Here is a 26695-nt window from a genome sequence, read left to right as displayed (position 1 = left end):
GTTTCAAACACCCTCAAAAACTACTCTAGAATCATATTCCATCACCAAACAACTTGCAGCCCCCTTGAAAAACCAAAACCCCAACCAAAATAAACTTAAAACCAAGAAAATTTAGAGAAAACAAGCAACAAAGACTTACCTCAACACCTATGATGTTCTAAAGAGTGAATCAACAAGAGAAAGGATGAATTGAACTCAAGGTTCCTCCCAAGCTTGGCTGGCTCCAAGTTGAACGAGAGAGAAAGGGAGAAGGGAAGTGGTTTCCTTGCCTTGGAAGCTTTCTTCTTATAATAGGGTTTTCTTTCTTTCTTTTTTTTAAATAATAATAGGCAGCCCTAAAAAGTAAAAAGGCAAAAGACTAATTTACCCCTAATGAAAAAAAAATATAAACTTTAAAATAACCTAGGACATTTTTGTAATTTTACTAATTCCCCAATCTGACATTCTAATAAAATTCTAACTTAATCCGGGATATCCTCAAAATAATTCTTTCATTTAATGTCGTGACATTACTAACCACATAGCTAAATTTCCACAATTGCCGGGTCCAAAAATAACGTATTTCATTAAATAATTTCTCAACAATTTACCTAAGTAAGATCATAATCCTACTTCATTTCCCAAGTAATTACATATTTAATAAAATATGTCCATTTAAATATTATTTATTTTCTGGGATATTACAACTCTCCCCCACTTATAGGAATTTTTTCCTCAAAATTTACCTGAAAAGCTCGGGATACAACTCTCGCATCTGCGACTCTAACTCCCAAGTCGCTTCTTCAACTTTGCTGTTCCGCCACAGCACTTTAACTAGCGGAATAGTCTTGTTCCATAGCACCTTTTCTTTTCAGTCTAAGATCTGTACTGGTTGTTCTTCATATGACAGGTCAGTTTGAAGCTCAATGTCTTCATAACTTAAGATATGAGTTGTATCAGATACATATTTCCGAAGCATCGAGACATGAAACACGTTATGAACCCCAGATAAAGCAGGAGGTAGAGCCAACCGATAAGCTACCTGACCTACTTTCTCAAGAATCTCAAATGGACCAATAAATCTGGGACTCAACTTTCCTTTCTTCCCGAACCTTTGAATTCCTTTCATTGGGGATACCCGAAGAAAAACAAAATCCCCAACTTGGAATTCAACATCTCTACGCTTTGGATCTGCGTAGCTTTTCTGTCTACTTTGGGAAGCAAGCATACGAGCTCGAATCTTTTCAATAGCCTCGCTCGTTCTTTGGACAGCTTCAGGTCCAAGGTACCTACGTTCACCAGCCTCATCCCAGTGAATAGGTGATCGACATTTCCTTCCATAAAGCATCTCATACGGAGCCATGCCAATGGTACTCTGATAACTATTGTTATAAGAAAACTCAATCAGAGGTAGGTACTTGTTCCAAGAACCTTCAAAGTCCATTACACATGCCCTCAACATATCCTCAAGTATCTGGATAGTCCTTTCAGATTGACCATCGGTTTGAGGATGAAAAGCTGTACTGAATTTCAACTTAGTACCCATTGCTTGCTGTAAACTTTCCCAGAATTTGGATGTAAATTTTGGATCTCGATCTGAAACTATCGACTTTGGGGCACCATGAAGTCGAACTATCTCCTTGATATACAAATCAGCATATTGATCCACTGTATACGTTGTCCTCACCGGGAGAAAGTGAGCGGACTTCGTATATCGATCCACTATCACCCAAATAGAATCATAATACCCTACTGTTCTGGGTAAACCCACCACAAAATCCATGGTGATGTCTTCCCATTTCCATTCAGGAATCTTTAGAGGTTGAAGCAAACCTGCCGGCCTTTGGTGTTCTGCTTTAATTTGTTGACAGGTTAAGCATTTTGACACATATTCAACAATATCCCTCTTCATACCCGGCCACCAGTATAAAGATTTCACATCATGATACATCTTGGTTGTTCCTGGGTGTAAGGAGTACGGTGTAGTATGAGATTCATCAAGAATCTCCTGTCTGATTTCTTTATCAACCTAGCACACGGTCTCGTTCTTGTATCGTAACAACCCATCAGATAAACATGAAAAGTCTTTTGCCAATCCGGCCTCTAACTTCTCCTTATGCCCCCATAGCTCAAGATCTCCTTGTTGAGCTACTCTAATCCTTTCCAATAAATCAGACTGTATGGTGATATTAGCAAGTTTTCCAATTACAAATTCAATTCCCGCTCTCGTCATATCCTCAGCCAACTTTGCTGAGATTTCCTTTAGTTCACAAACTTGCCCTGGTCCTTTCCGACTTAGAGCATCCGCTACCACATTTGCTTTATCAGGGTGGTAGAGAATCTCGCAGTCATAATCTTTGACCAGTTCTAACCATCGTCGTTGCCTCATATTTAAATCCTTCTGAGTGAAAAAGTACTTGAGGCTTTTGTGATCTGTATAAATTTCACACTTCTCACCGTACAGATAGTGACGCCAAACTTTTAGTGCAAAGACAACTGCTGCCAATTCAATATCATGGGTAGGATACCGTTGTTCATACTCCTTCAATTGCCTGGATTCATAAGCAATCACTTTCCCTGACTGCATAAGAACACAACCTAACCCTTGTTTGGATGCATCACAATAAATCACAAACTTTTCATCACTTTTTGGTAAAGTTAACACAGGAGCGGTAATCAACCTTTGCTTCAATTCCTGGAAACTACCTTCACACTTGTCAGTCCAAACAAACTTACAATTCTTTCGGGTCAATTCAGTTAAAGGCGTAGAAATCTTTGCAAAGCCTTCAACAAATCTTCGATAATACCCTGCTAACCCCAGGAAACTTCTAATTTCGGTTGCTGACTTAGGTCGAGGCCGATCACGATCGCTTCGATCTTTACTGGGTCTACTAAAATACCATCTTTACTCACCACATGGCCCAAGAAACTCACCTGAGGTAACCAAAATTCACATTTCTTAAACTTGGCATACAACTTATGTTCCCTGAGACGTTGTAATACCATTCGAAGATGTCTTTCGTGAGTCTCTTCTGAGTCTGAATAAATTAGAATGTCATCAATAAAGACAATAACAAAATCATCCAGAAAGTCTTTGAACACTCGGTTCATCAGGTCCATAAATGCTGCTGGGGCATTTGTTAATCCGAAGGACATTACCAGGAATTCGTAATGGCCATACCGGGTCCGGAAAGCTGTCTTGGGAATATCCTCCTCCCGAATCCTCAGTTGGTGATAACCAGACCGAAGATCAATCTTGGAAAAGACAGTCTTTCCCTGCAGCTGATCAAATAAATCATCTATTCTTGGCAAAGGATACTTATTCTTCACTGTCAACCTGTTTAACTCCCGATAATCTATGCACATTCGTAAAGTTCCATCTTTCTTTTTCACGAACAAAACTGGTGCACCCCAAGGTGAAGTGCTAGGTCTAGTAAATTTTAAATCCATCATCCCCTGTAATTGAACTTTTAACTCTTTCAGCTCCGCAGGTGCCATCATGTAGGGAGCTTTCGATACAGGTTCAGCTCCTGGTATTAGATCAATCTCAAAATCAATTTCACGTTTTGGTGGCAACCCTGGTAACTCTTCTGGGAACACATCCAGAAATTCTCGAACCACTAGGACATGCTCCGGTCCCGCTAGTGGTTCCCTAGTAATATCCACAACACTTGCTAAGAAACCAATGCACCCCTCACACAACAAATCCCTTGCCTTAAGTGCTGAAATTAAGGGAATCCGAGATCCCTGCATCTTACCCACAAATACAAAGGGGTCCTCGCCCTCAGGCTGAAAAGTTACCATCTTTCTTTTACAATCAATGGTGGTGTTGTATTTAGCAAGCCAATCCATCCCCAAAATAACATCAAAATCCCCCAGACTCAATTCTATCAGATCAACTGATAACTCTCTTCCTTCCACCAATACTGGAAGGGATCGAACCCACCTGCTGGAGATAACCAACTCCCAAGTAGGCAGCAAGGTCCCAAAACCTGTAGAAAGCACATCACTAGGTCTATTCAACTTCTCAATTATTCTACTTGAAATATAAGAATGCGTCGCACCAGAATCAATTAGAACAGTCAATAAAGTACCAGCAACAGAAAGCTGACCTGTCACAGTAGAAGGACCAGCATCAGCCTCAGCTTGAGTCAGGGCAAACACTCGGGCAGGAGTGGGTGTATCATCCTTCTTTTGCTCTAGTCGTAGCAATTATGGACAATTTCTCTTCATGTGACCCACCATTCCACAGTGGAAACAGGCCCTGGCCTGACACTCGCCCAGGTGATGCCTTTTACATCTCGAACATTCAGGAAAAGTCCGCCAGTTTTCGTTTCCACCACGACGGAAACCTTGGTTACCCTGGAATCATTTGTTTGGGCCTACTGCTAATGATTCACTAGGTCTTTTCTTGCGGTCACCGGGATCAGTACCCCTACCCAAACCAGCACCTGCTGTTTGCTTCCATGAATCTCTTCTAGCAATATTTTTCTTTTGTATCTGAGCTTCTGCACCCTCAGAAACTAAGGCCAACTCAACTATTTGAGCATAAGTACGGGCAACCCCCGGTTGTTTAGAAGCAACAATCACATCCCGGGCGATGTGTTCATCCAGCCCTCGAATGAACTTTGCTTTCCTAGCAGCTTCAGTAGCCACCTCATCTGAGGCAAACTTTGCCAGTCGATCAAACTTAGTGGCATACTCCGTCACAGTCATACTACCCTGAGTTAACCGTATAAACTCTTCTGCCTTTGCTGCCCGAATAGACTCATTATAATACTTCTCATAAAATAAGGCCCGGAAGGCTTCCCAGGTCATGTTATTCAGATCATGGCCCTGAGATACAATCTCCCACCAAATACGGGCATCATCTCGTAGCATATAAGTAGCACACCTGACCCGGTCATTATCTTCAACTCGCATAAAATCAAAAATGGATGTTATCATACTCATCCATTGCTCCGCCTTGAGTGGATCAGCACCACCCTCAAACACTGGCGGGTCCGCTTCCCGAACCGCTCATATAATGGTTCCAAACGATTCCCCGCATCCGTGGCACTACCGGAGGTGCGGAGGATCGGGATTAAGGTTTAGAGCAGGGCCGAGCTCGTCGCTCTCTTAATTCTCCGATTTGCTCACCCCCGTCGCCGAATAGTTTCTTGCATTGCAGCATATAACTCTTCCCAGTTAGGTGGTGGTAAAGGGTTCTCACCCTCACCGGCAGCCCCGAGCCCAGCTAGCTCGCGGGTACCCCTACCAGTCTGCCTCGGGTGCATAACTATACACCTGCGATCACATTCCATGTAATAGCAATACTGATAAGTATTTCCATATATTATAATTCTACCCACACCATTACGATATCAACATAATTCAAATAATCAGGTAATCAGAAAATTAACAAACTATCTTTTAACTTAAAGCTTACTAAACCATGAGTCGATCAGGTCCTTGCAGCCAATGTACATATCAAACCAGTCTTCAGGATCTAAAAACCTTGGCGCTCTGATACCATGCTGTAAAGCCCTGTCCAACAGGGACGCCACGTGTGTGCAATTTAATAAAATACTGATATTTATATAATATGTAATTATACTAAAAGTGTGGGTAATTAAATTTTCATAATTAAAATTCAACTTTTAAACTGTTTAACAAAAGATAAGTAATATGGACTACGGGGTTCCCCTGTTTTCAAAATATTCACTAACTGGTTTCAAAGTATTTTACAACATAAACTTTATACTTCCAAAATACAATCAAAATAGAGCATCCTGTTTACTGGGCCGTGCCACTGCGGCTGGTATGTACATTGCTGCTGCGACCACAAACTCATGGTTGCTCAACTTTTGCCTTTCCTTTACCTGCACCATAAAGCACCCGTGAGTCACAGAGACTCAGCAAGAAAAGTAACCAAAACATTAACTGAAAATGATTATCAATTTAATCTCATACCAATATGTTTACTCATTACACAATATCATAAAGTATTCCCTTACACATTACACATTCACATTACACAATCTTGGTACTTTATAAAGTACCCCTTTACCACTCGTTAACCATGAGCTGTATATGTCACTATCGTTGCCCGATGAAGCAAACGATAAGTAAGAAACCTAACCGCGGTTTCAAGAGTAATTACTCGTAACGGTAATAACCGTTTCCAACCCTAGGTCATAACCTAGGCTTACTAAATATTTAATCAAAGTCTTGATAATAATCAATGCCACTTCCATTCAACCATTAATCTTTAACCACATACGGTGCTTACCGCTTTTCTTACCTTGGTTCAGAAATCAAGAGTACGGGCCGACTTGAGTGGAAAACAAGCTAAGCAATTCCGGTCCTATGTCATGACAATTAAAACTCAAATGAAAACCTTAATCAAATTTCTGATAATCAACTATTCTCACAACCGAACACACCCTACTTTCCCCCAGATCAACTAGCTTAACCATCTCTAAAGCACCCTGAATTCCACTCCGAAAGACACCCCGAAATAGATCGGACTTGAGGAGAAAAACCCGAAATCCCCATTTCCTGGGAAAAACGGTCGGCCGTTTTTCAGACACCCAGAAAAACGGCCTGCCTTTTTTTCCTGGCAGCCATGGTGATTTCTGGTTTTTCACCCCAAAAACCAATCAAACCTCCACCAAACCTAACCAAACTTTCCAGAACAATATATTATGGCAATTATAACATAACCAAACAACCATTTCAATGCAATATATCAATTTGCTCAAAATCACACTTCAAAGTGAAGAAAAACACAATTCTATCCCTATGTAGCTTAAACAATTCAACCAGCCCCTAACTCCAATCAAATTAAACTTAAACAAGTTTCAAACACCCTCAAAAACTACTCTAGAATCATATTCCATCACCAAACAACTTGCAGCCCACCTTGAAAAACCAAAACCCCAACCAAAATAAACTTAAAACCAAGAGAATTTAGAGAAAACAAGCAACAAAGACTTACCTCAACACCTATGATGTTCTAAAGAGTGAATCAACAAGAGAAAGGATGAATTGAACTCAAGGTTCCTCCCAAGCTTGGCTGGCTCCAAGTTGAACGAGAGAGAAAGGGAGAAGGGAGTGGTTTCCTTGCCTTGGAAGCTTTCTTCTTATAATAGGGTTTTCTTTCTTTTTTTTTTTTAAATAATAATAGGCAGCCCTAAAAAGTAAAAAGGCAAAAGACTAATTTACCCCTAATGAAAAAAAAATATAAACTTTAAAATAACCTAGGACATTTTTGTAATTTTACTAATTTCCCAATTCGACATTCTAATAAAATTCTAACTTAATCCGGGATATCCTCAAAATAATTCTTTCATTTAATGTCGTGACATTACTAACCACATAGCTATATTCCACAATTGCCGGGTCCAAAAATAACGTATTTCATTAAATAATTTCTCAACAATTTACCTAAGTAAGATCATAATCCTACTTCATTTCCCAAGTAATTACATATTTAATAAAATATGTCCATTTAAATATTATTTATTTTCTGGGATATTACATAATCCAACATACATGTTAGTAAATCTAGATCCTGGTAAAATAATTTCCAACAACTGGCACCAGAGCCATGGTAATGATTTACTTTCATGTAATATGAATTAAAACGAGGATTTATATGTTTCTGTGTTGATTTGGATGGTTTCATGTTGGTTTATGTGTTTATGTGATGAATGTTAATGTTGTACAGTTTCGTTTTCCATGAAAAATATTTTTTCAATTTTCGAAAATATTTTAGTTGGATTGCTTGTGAAAAATTAAGCAATTTTGTTTTTTACGGAACTTGATTCCGATGAAAAACGAAAAAGTTATGATTTTTGAAAAAATCGAATTTCGGGTATGCATGGGTGCTCAATCGCACGCGTGGGCTGTGCATCCAGCCCGTGTGCACCCTGCACCTCCGCCCAGTCGCACCCTGCAGCTGACCGAGTTTTCTCGGTCAGGCATGCTGCAGGCGCCGAAGATCCTCGGCGTGAGCCCCTCCTCCGCGCGCGTAATGGGCTACTGCATGTAGCCTCCTGGGCAGCAGTTTCCCAAAAAGTTGCGATTTTTGGGGTTTTTTCCCCAAAAATCCAATTTTTTCATGGGATTGTTTCCCAAAATTTATTTTTCCAATTTTAAATATTTCTAAATTGAAATGTTTCCAATTTTAAATATTTTCAATTTGGAATTTTTCTAATTTTTTAAATATTTCTATTTTGGAATGTTTCCAATTTTAAATATTTCCTATTATGGTCAGATTTAAAAAAATTTGTTAACTTCTTTAATATTTATCTATTATTTAATTATAAGATTAGATATTTTGAATTAAAAGATAACTTTGTCTTTTTAATTAAAATATTATATTAAAATTATCTTATATGACAAATTAAATAATTAATAAATTTGAAATTAACATAGATATTTTTATAGACATACTTACCATAATGTTTTCAAATTCAAAAATTTGTTATTTTGTTAAATATTTAATTATTTATAAATTATAAGTTTAAAAATGATATTTTTTCTATCTATATCATTTTTTTCCTTATTGGAAATTTATAAATCATATCTTAAATATTTAAATAACATAAATATTTTGTAGAGATTTGAATATTACTTAATTTGAGATATTTAGACATATAATTATGGTAATTATTATTCATTTATTATTTTATTCCTAAAATGATAATTATCTAACCAAATCTATTTTAAAAATTGGTTTATTTTATTAAATTATAAGATCTGAAAATGATATTGAAGATTCTTTCCTTTCAAATCATTGATCTTATTAGATATTTAATTTAATTTGATTCAAATAAACCTAGATATTTTAAAATTAGTTTCTTTTATTTGGTTAGTTTAAGAATAATAATTTAATTATATTAATATCTTATTTCACATCTGTTACATGGACAATGTTTCTTTATTTTATTGTTTATTCAAAAGCTTTTTTTTTTTTTAACAAACATATTATTTATTTGATCTAAATCGGTATGATTAACTTGTTGACAGATCCAATGATCTGATTTTAATCATAGTCCAATTGTCAATAGATCTTATAAATAATTTTCCTAGTATTAAACTAGAATTAATAATTAAGTTTCCTCTTTACTTAATTATTTATTTCTTGAATTTAATACATTTAATTAAATTGAAAATTTCAATATCTTAGTTGATTTTAATCATGATACTTTAATATTGTTATTTTCATGTTATTTAATTAAAGTAGAAAATTATTTTAAGTTTGGAATCTTCATTCAGAATAACTTAAAGCTGAATAATTTTCAAAATATATTTTATTTTATTTTATTAATCATTTCCCAAAATTTCGAAATTACATTTCTTTAATGCAGAAATTTCGAATTTTATTTGAAAAATAGATTAAAGTTGAAAATTATTTATTTAATTTTGGATCAACTTAAATCAATAATTTTTTCATTTCATGATTAATTAAAATAAATTAACTAAAATATATTATAATTAGAAATTGAATTAATTAGTTGATGAAAGTCTAGATAGATATTATCTGTTTTGCTTGAAGTATTTTTCTAGTGTATTTAATTAAATAGAAAATTAATATTTAAGTTGATTTTTAATCATGATACTTACATATTTGAAATTTTTCTTAGATATTTAATTAAATAGGAGAATTATAATTTTTTGTTGAAAATTAATTTTTATTAATTTTGGGCCAACATAAAATTAGAGTAATTTTCCAGGATTTATTTTATTTTTATTTTAAAGCACTTTCGAAAAGTAGTATTCTTATACACTTCTTTTTCGAAATGCAATATATATTTATAGAAAATTAAATTTGAGTTGTAAATTAATTTAAATTAATTTTGAAACAACTTGAATTGAATAATTTTCTAAATATTTATGGAAATTATTACTAAGATGGAAATAATTCACGTTATTTTTTTTATCCATCTAAGTATATTTTATAAATATTAAATTAAAATTTATATTTGGAATTTTTCATTCTAAATTGGAAATTTTAATTAAATATATATTTGAAATAAATAGATTAAAATAAATATTAGAAGAAAATACAACCCTTCATTAAATAATGAGCTTTATTATAAGGATATTCGATCTCCATTGTTGGTTTTACATAGCTATTGTTTTAGTGAGTAATCCTCCCTAATGGAGGAATGTTCATTAGCAAGTTAGCACCGTTTAATCTCGAAAGATAAGTAATCTTGTAAGTTTTTTATATAGTTTATGCTCACCCTAATGGTGGCGACTGTATAAGACTTGCAAGAATATGAAACAATGGTGGAAGCTCATAAGATAGAATAGCCTTGACTCTCGCCTAAATGGGACAACGCGGATTCACATCTTGATCGAATAAAAGGTTGCTAGAATGTTTGACATTTTAGATGAGCTGACAACTCTATTCAATGGATGGTAGCTTTGACTCTCGCCTAAACGGGACACTGATATCATTTTGTTGAAAACCTTGGAAATTATTTAGGATTGTATGTTTTAGTATTTTCACTTGTCATTCCTACTTGCTATGTGCTTCATAATTTCTGAATTGTGTATGAATTTGTATTGAACCATATTATTTTCTGTTATTAAATTGTAGTTTAATTTCGAATCTTCATTGTTGGTCTAACTTAGCTTGTTTTTCTAATGAGATAAATCCCTAATGGATTTTCACCATTAGATTAACATAGTAGTGTTAGATCTCAAAAGATAAATATTGTATATGCAACATCTAGCTGTTCATCAATTGATGACACCTTAGACTAGTATTTTACAATATGAAACAAGAAGATTGTATAAATAAGATTACTTTGACTCTCGCTAATCGGAGCATCGTTGGATTCTTATTTAAAACGAAATTATCCTAATTCCTCTTAGCTTATTCATTTCGAATCAGCTTAATAACATATCATTGGATGAATGGTCTATAAATCATATAAAGTCTTATTTTCTCTTAAGAAATTAGATGACACATATGATTATATTCCCGGAATTCTATCCCAAAATGATATAAATCTTCAATCTTAGATATCTCCTACTTGTATAGGCCAATCATAGAGTTAGATTAGTAGTGGTGGTCCAAGAAAGAGTTACTAATTATACAGTTACACTTTCACAAGTGTTTCATAACCATTTTCTTTCAATGGATTCAAACTGTATGAGTTTAGTATTCTGTGACCAGAATCCACTTGCACTATTCTAAGAACTCTTTGTTGTAACTAAATTGAAGTCATCAAAAGATACAACCACATATTTTATAAATCTATGGCATTTGTATCTTGTTCATAGTGGTTTTGACAAGATCATTCTCTGCAAAGAGTTATCATGCCTATATCCAATGAAATTAAGTTCATCTCATTCGCAGATGGATGTACATTTAGGGGTGGATATGAGTTTTCGTTGTATTCTTAAAACGATCACTCTAGATTTTACCTTATGCAAAAGAAATTTGAAATGTTTGAAAAATTTCATGAATTTCTAGCAATGGTAAGTGGTTAAAGATCTTGCGAACTGATAGGGGTGGAGAAAAAGGTAGTAGATATGCAGTTCAAAGATCATTAATTTAATTTTTGAATTATATCCAAACTTACCTCCCCAAAAATTCGAGTTGCATATTGATAATTAGTTACTAATCGTTGCCTGAATCCTTCTATGGTAATAAAATTTCAGAATGATGCAATGGTTGTATACTTTATGTAAATCATTACTAGATTCATGGATGACCTTATCGAAATCTAAAGAAAAGCTAGAACTGCTAACCCTGGTTTGCATGTTTGTTAGCTATTCTAAGTGATTAGGGGTGGAGCATCCCATAGTCATTAGATAAGAAAGTGTTTGTTTAAACAAATACTACTTTTCTAAGAAAATGACTAAGTTTGAAAATAAAGTAGCAAATAAAGGAGATAATTTTTCTTGATTCCATAAGTGTTCTATCATCTTATTCGTTACAAGATGATCCCACTGCCTCTGTTGTCTTAACACAACTGAAGAGGTCTATACCATTTAGTTTTCTTTGACATAGTTCACGGTACCTTGTTGTAGTGGGAGAGTTTTTAGGAACTCACTCTTCTTATGACTTGGAAGACACTAGTGATTAAAATCCATTGTGAGTTTAAACAAGTAATGGATTGTCAAGATAAGAAACTAAGAAGAAAGCCAATAGAACTATGGTTTGATCCATTCACATGGAGTAACCTAAAGTTTTCTATTACAAGGACATGAAAGGAAATTTTTGTTAATAAGTCTATTCAATGGACTTAACAAAACTTCTTGTTCCTAGTATTATAGGTTTGAGTTTATCTAAACCTATGGCTTGTGGTATACCTGGTAATTACTTACTCTAATGCAAGCAGTAAGATGCTGAAGCATTTTCTTTCCAATGGCAATCTATAGAAGCTTCACAACTTCTAAGCATAGATTATATTTATCTAAGGAAAAGTTTAAACTATTCCAGAAAAGATAAAGCCATGAAAGAATTTCTTAAATCAACAGTGAGACGTCTCAGATATGCTTTTGTATACCTTAGACCAGACACCTGCTGTTGAGTGGGAGTAATGAGTAAGTATCAGATTAATTCAGGAGAGGAACATTGGAAGACAATCAAGTAAATCTTAAGATTAAGAAGAAGAACTATATGTTAGTCAATAAGGGTGTTTTTAAAAACTCTTAGACTACACCACATCAGATTTCGAGACTTGCCTTTGTGCTAGAACGTTTGCTGATAAGATGGTGATTACTCTGGGGGTGGAGTAGTGATTTTGGAGAAGTGTAAGAACCTATCTGAAATTTCTTGGTCTACCAGAGAGAGACTGAATGTTAAAAGTTGCAGGAAAGATACTTATTCAGTCTAAGGAAAGTTCTATACATTTGTGGCACTGTTCCAACTTGCCTTAACTACTAGGGTTACTTCCTGAATAACCAAAGAGTAGTTGCCAAAAGTATAGAATCCAGTATCCCATGAGAGTAGACATATAGAGAGGAATTTCACATTATCAAGGATTTTGTGATTAAGGAAGAGTAATGGTGGAGAAGAGGTTGTGTTTGATTCAACCTGTCAGATCCTATTACGAGGAGTTTACTACTATTACACTTGATTTGTATATCAAGGTGTTAATGATTATTTGAAATGCACTTCTTGTTTTATATTAGTGCAAGTGGGAGTTTGTTGGGTTTTATGCCCTAAATAAAACTCATTTCATATAATCAGATTTACTTATTAATAAAGATCAGAAATAACATTTTATGTTGCATGGTTCACATGATTTATTTCATGATTATATGTATATAATGTATGAATTCTTTTTAAGTCCAGAACATATGAGTTTGTTAAAGATTATAGTGTTGTCAGTACAGTGGAATATAATCTTTATTATATGTTCAAAAGTTTATTCCCTGATTTGTCAGAACACTGGATTTAGACTGACATGGTATAATCAGCGATAGGTATTCTTACACCTTGGAAAAGTGTTATGTCCTTTCCAGGACATTGGCAAAGTTTACCAGTATCGGATGTATGGAGTATACATCGGAAGGGACAGATATTGAACTTTGATTAGATATATTAAAACTTACTGTAATATCTATTCAATTCAATATCACCTGTTGATCCTAGATCAAATGATCTTAATCCTAATATGGTTAGGTTCAATCTCAAGAGTGTTATCCGTGTTCTTTGATTTGTTAGTTAAGCCTACTTTTGACAGTCAGGGTGATACGTACATTTTGGGAACACGGTAATGCAATTGATGTTGGAAATTATTTACCAGGATCTAGATTTACTAACAAGTATGTTGGATTAACAACCTAATATGAATTCTAAAACAATGAAAATAAACACATATAAAGTTTAGAAAACCTTACAGTGGGTGCAGCGGAATAATATGACTCCTTCCGTTCAGATCTCTAGCCCTTGATTCCTTTTACGTAGCGAGCATCACCAAGATCTGAACCTGGATCTTCTTTTCTCCTTCTTTGATGCAGAAATTCCATAGTCTTCCATACTATGATTGAGATACCACTTGATGTGTGTGGGCACTACTCATCTCACAAGGATTTCGAAATTTCTCTCTATTTTTCTCTCTCAATTTCGTGGCTTTTCATCCATGGAAGAGAAGAGAACAAGGTTGCTTTATATAGGGAAAAGGGAGAGCACAACTTTCCAAATAAACAGTTTCCTTAATTACTGTGTAATCAATCAACTGCCTTATTTAGTGTGATCCACCACTTTCCTATTTTAGCTAGGCTTTGATTAGCAATTACATGACAATTAAAAAATAAAAATAATAATTGGGAAACACAAAGGGAGTGCTCGGCCATAGAGGGAAATGGGCCTCACTTGGATTTTGCAGTTTCCTCAATTTTATTTCTATTTCTCCAAAAATGCCATCTTTCCAATTCTAATCATTTAAATGCCAAAACTAATTATTTAATAACTAAAATAGATTATTAAATAATATTGTCAATTAAAAATAATTATTAATTAGACATATAAAGTCTCTTAATTAATAATTAAACCTAGAAACCCTTTTATATAAGATTTCATCCTTAAACTGTGATAATTCATAAAGTAGACATAGTCTAACTTTTAGAATTATAATTGATTAATTAAAATCAATTAACTGAGTCTTACAAGTAGTATGGCCTCAACTAGTATGGGGACCATGGGTCTATATAACCGAGCTTCCAATAAGTCGAACCGAATTTACCAAGTAAATTCCCTAACTTATTAATTCCTCATTGAATCCACACTTAGAACTTGGAATTGCCCTCTCAGTCATATAGAAACGCTCTATATGTTCCACGATATAGACACGTCATTAGTTATCCATTGTTATAACCCTAATGTGATTAATGATCCTCTATATAGATGATTTACACTGTACAAGATTAAATTAACGTAACACCCTACAATGTATTTTATCCTTAAAACACTTAACCCTGTATAAATGATATTTCACCTAAGTGAAATGAGATCTCCACCATTTATCTTCGTTTGGTTAAGCTCCAAGGAAATCATCCTTTACTTCTATTTGCCAAATAGAAGCTATAGATTCCATATTTATGTTAGCGCTCCCACTCAATTGCACTACCGTGTTCCCAAAATGTATGTATTGCCCAGACTAAAGATTAGGCTTAACTAACAAATCAAAGAACACGAATAATACTCTTGAAATTGAGCCTAACCATATCAGGATTTCGATCATGTGATCTAGGATCAACTTATGATATTGAATTGAATAGATGTTTACGGTAAGTTTCAAAATCTAATTCAAAGTTCAATATCGGTCCATTCCAATGTATACTCCATACATCCGATACTGGTAAACTTTGCCAATGTCCTGGAAAGGACATAACACTTTTCCAAGGTGTAAGAATACCTATCGCTGATTATACCATGTCAGTCTAAATCCAGTGTTCTGACAAATCAGGGAATCAACTTTTGAACATACAATAAAAATTATATTCCACTGTGCTGACAACACTATAATCTTTAACCAACTCATATGTTCTGGACTTAAAAAGAATTCATACATTATATACATATAATCATGAAATAAATCATGTGAACCATGCAACATAAAATGTTATTTCTGATCTTTATTAACAAGTAAATCTGATTATATGAAATGAGTTTTATTTAGGGCATAAAACCCAACAATTGAGTGGGAGCGCTAACATAAATATGGAATCTATAGCTTCTATCTGGCAAATAGAAGTAAAGGATGATTTCCTTCGAGCTTAACCAAACGAAGATAAATGGTGGAGATCTCATTTCACTTAGGTGAAATATCATTTATACAGGGTTAAGTGTTTTAAGGATAAAATACATTGAAGGTGTAGCGGTAACAGTAGTGCCTTTTCAATGTAGATCATCTATATAGAGGATCATTGATCACATTAGGGTTATAACAATGGATAACTAATGACGTGTCTATATCATGGAACATATAGAGCGTTCTATATGACTGAGAGTGTAATTCCAAGTTCTAAGTGTGGATTCAATGAGGAATTAATAAGTTAGGGAATTTACTTGGTAAATTCGGTTCGACTTATTGGAAGCTCGGTTATATAGACCCATGGTCCCCATACTAGTTGAGACCATACTGCTTGTAAGACTCAGTTAATTGATTTTGATTAATCAATTATAATTCTAAAAGTTAGACTATGTCTACTTTATGAATTTTCACTAAGCAAGGGCGAAATTGTAAAGAAAAGAGATTTTAGGTTTATTTATTGATTAAGAGACTTTATATGTCTAAATTAATAAATATATTAAATGGCAATATTATTTAATAATTATTTCCAAGTTATTAAATAATTAGAATTGACATTTAAAAGGTTAAATTGGAAAATTGGCATTTTTGAGAAAATGGGAATGGAAAATAACAAAATGGGAAAGTTGCAAAGTGAGGCCCAATACCCTTTGTATGGCCGGCCCTATGCATGAGAAATACCATTTGTAGTTTCCATTATTTTAATGTCATTCAATTCTAACCTAAACCTAGAGGGTTTTCTATAAATAGAAAGTGTTGGCTTGAGGAAACAAACACACATCTTTGATAACTTTGTTTCCCTCAGAAAATGCCTCACACGCCACCTTCTCTCTCTCTTTTCTTCTTTGTATTTTCGAAAATCCTTGAGTGAAGAGTAGTGCCCACACACATCAAGTGGTATCTCAATCATAGTATGTAAGACTATGGAAATTCTGCATCAAAGAAGGAGAAAAGAAGATCCAGGTTCAGATCTTGGTGATGCTCTGCTACAGAAAGGAATCAAGGGCTAGAGATCTGAACAGAATGAGTCATATTATTCCGCTGCACCCACTGTAAGGTTTTCTAACTTTATATGTGTTTATTTTCATTGTTTTAGAATTCATATTAGGTTGTTAATCCAACATACATGTTAGTAAATCTAGATCCTGGTAAAATAATTTCCAACATTAAGACCCTGTTGGTGAGCTAGGGACATTTTAGTAATTTTGACCTGAGATGAGTAAAACTGTGAATTTAATTTATTTACGTGCTTAAGAACTATATTTTTATATGGTATACATGTTGTGTACTTTTTTAGGTGTGTTCTGACAGGTTGGCGCAGTATAGTCACAACCGGGTATTTCGGGCCGAACTGAGTTCGGGCCAAAATACAACTCAGGGATAAATTATTGGCATTTTAATTATGTGTGATGAATCAGAAAATTATCTAAGTTTATTTGTGTATGGAATGACCTTAATGCCCTTAAGTGTTTATGTGTATGCTTTTTGGCCATAGGGGCAAATTAGTCATTTTGACCTTTGTATTATCTTCAATAAAAGAAAAGAATTTTAAAGAAAATAGGATTGTATTTTCTAGTTTCTTGCCCCTCAAACCCAAACCCTCTCTCTCTCTCTCTCTCTCTCTCTAACCTAGTCCTAAATTGAAAAATTGCTTGAGAATTTGCTTGGATTGAAGCTTGGTATTTGAGGATCTTTGAGCTTGGCTTTAGATTGAATTTGAGGTATCTTTTTACAGGTTTAATCTTAGTTATTATTGCTGAAATTGAAGATGGTTATGGTGATTTTAAGCTTTATGTGTTCTTGAATGCATGGATGTTATTATTGGTTTAATCTTAATTTCTCATGCTTGTTTGAATTAGGAATTTGGTGTAGGATGCTTATCTAGTATTCTTGAAGTGATTTGTGGATTTCTATTGTGTTTCTAGTTGAGTTTACAATTGTGATTTTGCTATTGTTTGAAGCTGTGAATTATTGATAAAAAATTTGAGCTCTTGATGTTAGATTCTTGGTGAATCCTGCTCTTGTTTGGAGCTTAGCTTAGGTGATGTTTAAGCTGAACTTTGAGAGTTATATTATGGAATTTTAATGCATGGATTTATGTTTTAAACCCTTTGTATTGATAAGTTATATTTTGGGGAATGGTTTTAGGTTTTGGTTAAAGTTTGGGTTGAATTGGGTGAGATTTGTGCATAAAAATCGTTGCTGGTTTTTGAGTTTCTGAGTTTTGAACCCAGGGGCTGCGGCCCAGCTTTATGGGCGCCGCGACCCGCCTCTGTGTGTGACCTAGGATTTTGGTTCCAGGTGCCGCAGCCCCATGTGGGGAGTGCCGCGGCCTGCCCCTTTATTTCTGGGCAGATTCGAATGCAAACTTCGAATACTCATAACTTTGTGATCCAAACTCCGTTTTGGGAGTTCTATATATCGTTGGAAAGCTCGTTTTGAGCTCTATGAGATTATCTGTATTTTGAATTCCATGTATATATATTTTATAAATGTGGAATTAGGGATTAACCCTATATGTGTAAATCTTGGAATTTGTGACTAGGATTACTGGCACTTGGTCAGGAGCACCCGGGAATTTGGAATCTCCACGTTTGTGGGACATTAGGTAAGACACTAGTTAGCACGTACAGTATGCGTGGTGGCACTTATATTAGAAATGATACATGTGAGCAATTAGCAACCGGAATTAGGGTTTATTACCCTAACATGAGCGGTTTAATAGCTTAGGGTTATTACCCTAGTGATATATGATGTGTATATGCTATGCCATGTTAATTATATGAGTATGTTAAGATTTAGGTTTATGTGTTCAAGGTATAACCGGGTTGGACTCGGTATCTAGAGCCCAGATGAACCATTCTAAGGCCTTATCGTAATTAGATGTGTGAGCGTAACACGTACGTCTATGCCACATAGAACTAAATAGGCGTGTGAGCGTAACACGTAGGTCTGTGTCATACAGACAAATATGAAATGGCATTATTACTACGTGATGTGTTAATTATAATTATTGATATTAAAATTCCGTATTTTAATATTCCCAGTTTGATTATTTAATTAAGTGATTAATTAAATGTGGAATAATAAAACTGGTACTGAAAACAGTTTTTTCGTAGTTACAGAATACAACTCTGTAACTCCAGAGAAACCCAAAAAAACAAACAGTGCATAAAAGTAAAAACACACAAGATTTTTGTACGTGGTTTCAACAATACTTTCAGATTGTTACTAGTCCACGGGGCCACGCCTAGAGATAAGATTCATTAGATCGGTATCAAAAATACAAAGTAATTGACTTATGCATAAATAGACTCCCTCTTATTGTATGCCGCAAGCTTGATGTATTCCACCTACTAACCGAATTTCGATAAAACTCCAAGAGCTCGAACTCCCTTCGATCACCTTGAAGAGTGCTTGAATCCTCCCGATTCAAGGGTTAAAGGCTATCTCCCGAAAGCCTATACAACCATCTCCCGAAGGTTGTGTGCTTGTATCATCCCGATGCAAGACTTCAAAAGCAATCTCCCGAAAGCTTGTAAAACCCTTCTCCCGAAGGTGTGCTTGTATCCTCCCGATGCAAGACTTCAAAAGCAATCTCCTGAAAGCTTGTAAATACCCTTCTCCTGAAGGTGCACTGATGTTCTTCTTCGTTGTAGACTTGAATACAGACTCAAGACAATACAAACAACAAATAAACAGAGTAAGAGTAGAACAGCTCTTCTCTACATAACAAAGACACTCTTTTCTTAAGATATGAAAGTGAATAAAAGAGTTCACGAAACCTAGCTGCTATAGGATGTATTTATAATGAATATACATCTCATAGACAGCTTACATTCGGTCTGAACAAGACCTCAACCCACTAGAAACTTCCTTTAAATAATTCTTCAATCAGTCCAGGAATTTTTGTTTCTGTACCTACAGAATCGTGGGCAGTAACTACAACTTTCCTTTTATAGAAAAGGAAAGTTTTGCTCCGGTTTTCTCTTCAAGAAACCTGATCTAAGAAAAAGGGAAACTCAACACAAGATCAAATTAACAGCTGGTTAGAAAAGAATCAATGTGTAATCAAAACTTACCATATTTACCTCAATTTCCATAAATAGGAAAGCTAGACAACTTTCCTTCCAAGTTTAGATATACACAAATAGGGAAACCATATTAAACACTCCAGCCGAAATATACATTAAATAATAAAATATTTTTGTCAATTAAATATGCCAAAAATGGAATTAACAGATATATTGTACTGTCTTGCTGGGCTTGGCTTACGGGTGCTCTACTGTGCAGGAAATGGTAAATCTGTTATTGATCTGCCTTGAGTATAGGAGCTGGACGGTGAATGTACATGTTCGGGCCACACTAGACCAAGTGCGTTTGGGTCTACCAGTGATGATTTTCTTGTAACTCTATTTTGCTGCTTAGGTCGGCTATTGGAAACAGACTTAGTAATATTTTGTAACTCGTTTTTGGGATCCCGAGACATGTAACTTTTGTTTGTTTGTAAAGTTAAAATTATTACAAGTTTATTTTCATTCCGTTTGCATTTAAAGTTTAATTTCCTCGCTTATTTTATTAGTAATCCCGTCTAGGGGATTAGGGTTTCTTATTTATCTTGGGTAGTGTGCCTAATAGCTAGAGCGTTACATTAACTGTAGTAAATGGATGACACCTCAAATTTACTAACAGTTTTGTAGTTTGGAGAGTTTTATCGCTAAAATTTGAGCTTAGAAAATTAAATGCAAGTGAAGTGATAGTTGTGAGAGTTTAACCGCCAAAAACTCTATATTTGTATGTTCACACAAAAGATTAAATAGGGCCCACTACTCCCTTTATCTAATGTAGGTTCGCCTGTGTATGCAGTAGTGCTGTAAATATGGGCCAGAATTTTTGACACGACATGAAATCGACACGAGCATGAGCAGACACAAAAAAATATGGGCTTGGGCACGACATAGCACAATGCTACAAATTGGTATGACATAGCATGAAAATATAGGCTTAAGCACAACACGACACGTAAATACGAATGGTCCAGCCCGAAAACACGACAAATTTAAATCCTTATAATTTGATAATAATATTTGAGTACTTATTAATAAACATTCAAATTTTAATCATTCTAATGATTTTTTATTTATGATTATCTGTAAGATATTGATGAAAAATTATATAAAAATAATTGAAATTATGAAAAAACACATAGAGTTTAGTAATTATTTTATTAATTATAAAAATAAAATTTGAGAAAATAGAGCTTGAATTCGAGTCTGTATAAGAAAACGGGTTGAGCTGAGTAGAGTAGGGTACGAACTCGAGCATGATATGAAAATACCAAGTGTATAGGTTGTGCCATACCTACTCCTTAAAAATATTAATACAGCACGATACGACTTATATTTTAAAAAACACGAATAAATATAGACCTAGCTAACCCAACATGCACACAATGGTGGACTCGAAATTTAAAGTGAGGAGGCGTATTTCTTTGTGTTTTCAACCTAGAGGCAAAAATAAACTTAAAAAGATAAAATAAAGTGTTGTTAGTGAAATTTGAATCTTTCACCTTATATGTAATCTACTTTAACTATTACACCAAGTCTACTATTATGTCTATAAATATTATTTTTTATACAAATATATGTTGTAACTAACTAAATTACATATATATTTTTTTCCGATTTTTAAAAGTGTAGTTTGAAAAATTACTCAAACTCTAGGGTAAATGATACGGTTGAATAAATTAGGAGCATTGCTATTAGGCATTAGCGGTGCCTAGCACCTTCTCGATATGTCGCGTTGCGATTGACTAACGATACTCCTTAAAAGCTATTATATTAAATTATATGAGACCCAATACTTAGTTAGATCAAGAGCTATATTAACACATAGGAGGGTGTTGTGCCTTTTAACATTTCTCAATCAATTAGTTAAAAACTAGGCAATGATTGAGTTTTGTGGGAAGCAAGTGAGTCAGCAATTTAAGGAGCTAGTAAATCCTCCTATGATATAGATTGGCACCTAGTTTTACTAATCTAACTCAATCACTGACAGAAAAGACTACGCCGCACCCCAAACCCAAACCCACATTTCATTATTTAAATTCCATATTTTAGAAAGGTTCGAATTCGAAAATTTTGAATTTTTGAAAAAAGAGCGGCCAGTGGGCCTTTTTGGTTTTGAATATCAGCTCCTCTTCAACGTCTTGTACAAAACAAAATTTAATATATATTATTTTCTAAAACCAAAAATATATGTATTTTTTTATTTGAATTTACTTTTAGTCTTCTCTCTCTTTTCTTTATCTTAAAACATTTCTAATTTTCAATAAAAAAGAAAAAACATTTCATACATTTTGTCCAGAAAAAAAAAAAAATATTAGGATACATGTATATATATAGTGTTAAAGCTTTAACGGGTGTCTTCGATTTTGAGTTAAATATCTAAGAGAGCTATAGATCCAACTTCGACTTCATTCAAACTTGCATCTGTGAGTTCTCACTCTCTCTCTCTCTCTTAAAGGTTTTGAACTGTTGCAACTACTTAATTATCTATTTACAGTTTGATTTCTGTGTTTTCAACAGCTTCATGTGGATTGTCTAAGATCCAAAGAAAAGTTTATATATGTATATATTTTCGTTTTCAAATAATTTTTGTTGTTATTTGAATCTACTTTTCGTCCTCTCTTACTGTATTCTTAAAGCTTTGTATATATATATATTTATACACACAGTGTTAAAGCTTTAACGAGTATCTCCGATTTTGACTAAATTAATAATCTCTATAGATCCAACTTCGAGTTCATTCAAATTTGCATCTGTGAGCTATCTATCTCTCTCACACACCTTTGCTCTAGAAGTTTTGAACTGTTGCAACTACTAATTCATTTGCATTTGCATTTTAATCTTGTTTTGATCACTTATCTGGGTTTTCTACAGCTTCAATGTATTTTGTTTCATCTGGGTATTCTAAGATCAAAAGTAAAAATTTAACGTTAGTTGATGCAAGAACTAGCTTGACTTTTATTTTTAATCTTTGAAGTTTGCTTTTCTGGGTACTACATATCATTTTCCGGTTGATGTTCTTAATTACGTTTAAAGGCTTTGGTATCGGTTTGATTATTGCCCTCCATTTTTCATTTTAGAAAACTCTACTTTTTTTTTTCCTTGTGATTTTTCTGATTTATGGGTGCTTTCTGGTATCTTGTTATTCACAGTTAACCTGTTTGAGTTTTGTTATCATAGAAAGTAGTCATTTTAGTGATTTTATATTTTTCGTTTGCTTGTCCGAGTAGTTTTTGTTGATAATTTTAAAGATCATTGTAATGTTAGCTAACTATTTGATTAATGTCATAACAGAATGGAGTCGCTCCCTGATGCAATGGTACACACTGTATTATCATACATGAATAATGCCCGAGATGTGGCAATTTGTAACTGTGTATCTAAGCGTTGGAAAGATGTTATGCCTTATATTAGTAGGCTCTACTTCCCTCGCAATTGTTTTGATAATCTTTCGGGCAGTGACAGCCCTGATGAAATTGTTTTGAGGATGGTTTCCTCGATCGAAAGGTTAGAAGAGCTTGTTGTTTATAGTCCATTCTCAGGTGCTGGCCTCTCCTCGTGGCTATCTGTAATGGGTTCCTCTCTTAGGCAGCTTGAGCTTCGGATGGACAATCTAACTGAACAGCAGGGTTGTCTTGAAAGCCCCTCTAAGTTGGATTGTATAAGCTTTGCAAAGAATTTGGAATCTCTTAAACTTTGGGGTGTCTTAATAACCCAACCTCCCAAGTGGGAAGTTTTTCAAAAACTTAAAAACCTTGAAATTGTTGGTGCAAGATTGGACGACCTAGCATTGTCAGCGCTGCTAACAATGTGTCCTTATTTGACCAATTTGCTGCTGCTTGGTTGTGAAGGAGTTAGATCTGTATCAATTGATTTACAATATTTGGAGCTGTGCAAGCTTGATTTTTATGGCTTGGGTAACTGCTCATTTTCAATGAACTCTCCAAAAATTGAAGTTCTTGAGGTGCAAGGTTGTAGTTGGATCCGGGTTCGCGGGACAGAGTACTTGAAGAACCTCTCAATTGCCAACAATGCAGGTAGTTTAGCAATGTGTGAGTTTTTCATAATATGATCCTACTGAACTAGTGGTTTCTAATTTTCTTTTGTATTGGTTTTCAACAGGGAGAGTCTACATGGTTGATTTTGGAAAGCTTGTGGCTCTGGAATTCTTATCCATTAGAGGAGTCCAATGGTGTTGGGATGCAATATGCAACATGCTTCAATGGGCAAGCGAGGTGAAGCACTTGTTTATGAAAGTCGAATTCACGGGAGATTTTGAGGTACTTCAGCCCTTTCCAGAGATTGATTTTGTTGAGTTCTTCAACAACCATCCAAAGCTTCAAAAGTTTGATATTCATGGAGCCATGTTCGCAGCTCTTTGTCAAAAAAACAGCTTGAAAAGGGTTAGTAGATGTAATCAAAACTGCTTTTAGTTTGGCTTCCAACTTTGTTTTTCAATGATTTGATACCTAATACTAACAGAATTGTTTTCTCATCCATTATTACAGATTAATAGGGGCTTTGTAATTCCATGTTTGGAGGAAGTGGCCATCACAATTCGATCGCCATTGAATGCTGAGCAGAAAATGAGCACACTAGAGTCGTTTCTAAAGTTTGGGAAATATCTAAAGGCAATGACAATAAAGATTCTTCAGATGAAGAGCAATCACAGCAGTGCAGATGATTTTTTTGATGAGATATGCAGGTTTAGATACATGAACCGGAAGATTGTTCGAATTGAATAACGGCTCATTAAATCTAATTCCATGTTCAATTTATCATTCAATTTCAAGTTTTTTTTTCTCTAATTTATCAAATCTCTAATCAACTGAACTAATAGTTTGGTTCAATTTGAATTCATAATTGTTTTTCTTTTCTTTTTTAATCTCTTGAGATTGGTGATATAGCTCTGATTGAAGAAGATTGATCACTTTCAATAAAACATTGAGCCCATAATCTCTTGACTAAGGCATTCGTAAAAACTAGAAGAAATTCACATATATAATAAAGGGCTATTTACAAATATGATGAAAAAAAATAAGTTTTGATACATATGACATGGAAACTTTTTTGATCAAGAAGGAAAAAAAACTTCATTAATTGAACAAACCCAATTAGAGCTAAAAGCTACAAACAGCCAGTAACACAAGCTAGCTATTAGTTACAATTTGTGACCTATGCAAACAAGCTTTCCTTATGTTCGAAACAGTAAGATCTATAGAGCTGGAGCAACTCTCACACACACATTTGTTCTTGTTCAGCCAAATGTTGTTGATGGAGGCAACTAAGATAGTAACCTGTATAAAATGCAAAAGACCTTTGGTTTTCAAGTCAACAAGTCATTCCAGCCCTTATAATTCATAGGCCAAGTCCTATAACCCAACTAATCAAAAATCTTATCAAACACTCTTTGGGAAAACTCACACACAAAGAATAAATGTTCATGTAATTCGAAGGCCAAGCCACAAACCGAACAGTCTAGAACTTCTAAAAAATTCAAAACCTTAACATTTTATCTTCGGTAAGAAGTTGATTATTCACTACTTGCCATAGCATAAAACGATGTTTAGGAAGAATTAAAGTGTTCTAGATAACTCTGTGATAGGTTACCTGAATTTGAGCAAGTTCACTGCTGTAGAGCTGCCCTATTTTGAACTTGTTGGTGCCTCCTGCTGCTGCAATTTCATCTAGCAAAAATATTTTTCTCAAATTGCAAATTTTACGCCAATACCAACTAGTGTCTTGTTTGAGCTCATAAGACCAAAAGGGGACGTTCTTCAAGTAGATTGCATTAATCCATTTGACCTAAAGCAAGTCTCTCTTGGTGTTTATAGCCCATATATACTTTGCTATATTAGCATGGTTCCATCTAACACTATCCTTGAACCCGAGGCCCCCATAAGCCTTTGGGAGACAAACTTTCTCCCAAGAAGCCACATAGATTTTGCTCTTGTTACCATTCTGCATAGTCTTTCAATCTCTTTAGTCTCACTTTGGGGGAGGATGAATATACTCATCCAATAATTTCTAAGACCAAGTAACATCGAGTGTATCAAATGAACTCTCCCAACAAATGATAGGTGTCAACTAATCCAAGTTTAAATTTGTTGTTTGATTTTCTTGAGAACAATCCCATTATCCTCAGCCTTCCACTTTGTTGGTCTCAAAGGGATCCCCAAGTAGGTTAGAGGATAGCTGCCTTCGGTTAGCTGGATAGTGTTGCACAAATTAGTTTTTTTTTTTTTTTTTTTTTTTTTTTTTTCAGCATGATCAATACCGCCAAAATAAATATAAGATTTGGTAGTGTTTACGTTTAGACCTGAAGCACTGCTGAATTTTTCAAGAACCTTTTTCAAAACAAGAATTGATTGTTTCGACCCTTTGTTGAATAATATCAAGTCGTTGGCAAAGCAGAGGTTGCTAAGCTTTGAGCTTTTGCACATAGGATGGAACCTATAATTAGTGTTCCTAGTTGCTGCCACTTGTAAACATCGAGTGAGATATTCCATCACTAACACAAACAACAATGGTGAGAGAGGGTCTCCTTGTCTAAGCCCCTTCTCACCCTTGAAGCTCCCTTGAAGTCTCCCATTCAACTAAATAAAACTCTATTTCAATGTAATCTCTATCATTTAAATATCAATAAAGATACAGAAGTATTTTCATCACTTATTTAATGTGTCATTTGGTTCATGTTATCATTTATATATTTATTTGATTTATAAATTCATCTAAACCCTTATCACATTAATATTCTTGTTTATTGTGTCGTCAGCACAGTGGAGAGTAATCAAGATTGTGTGATTAAATATATATTCCTAGATTTATCAGAACATAAGGGTTTAACTGATATGATAATCTACAACATAGTTTACTTGCACC

General features: G+C 34.5%; 1 protein-coding gene across 2 annotated transcripts; it reads left to right on the top strand.

The window, feature by feature from the left end:
* Positions 1 to 21884: 21884 nt before the first annotated feature.
* LOC115724451 (F-box protein At1g10780) lies at positions 21885 to 24755 on the top strand. 2 transcript variants are annotated; one of them, XM_030653737.2, is made up of 4 exons: positions 21885 to 22239; positions 23108 to 23850; positions 23936 to 24216; positions 24322 to 24755. In XM_030653737.2, the coding sequence occupies exons 2-4, from the start codon at positions 23109 to 23111 to the stop codon at positions 24556 to 24558; spliced, it is 1260 nt and encodes a 419-aa protein (XP_030509597.1). In that variant the 5' UTR covers positions 21885 to 22239; position 23108; the 3' UTR covers positions 24559 to 24755. The 2 variants fall into 2 exon arrangements, with proteins under 2 accessions (XP_030509597.1, XP_030509598.1); XM_030653738.2 differs by lacking the exon at positions 21885 to 22239 and adding an exon at positions 22323 to 22568.
* The last annotated feature ends 1940 nt before the right edge of the window (positions 24756 to 26695 follow it).

Source organism: Cannabis sativa, chromosome 6 (genome assembly GCF_029168945.1).
Source record: "Cannabis sativa cultivar Pink pepper isolate KNU-18-1 chromosome 6, ASM2916894v1, whole genome shotgun sequence".
Lineage (NCBI taxonomy): Eukaryota > Viridiplantae > Streptophyta > Magnoliopsida > Rosales > Cannabaceae > Cannabis > Cannabis sativa.
This window is presented reverse-complemented; position numbering and strand designations above follow the sequence as displayed.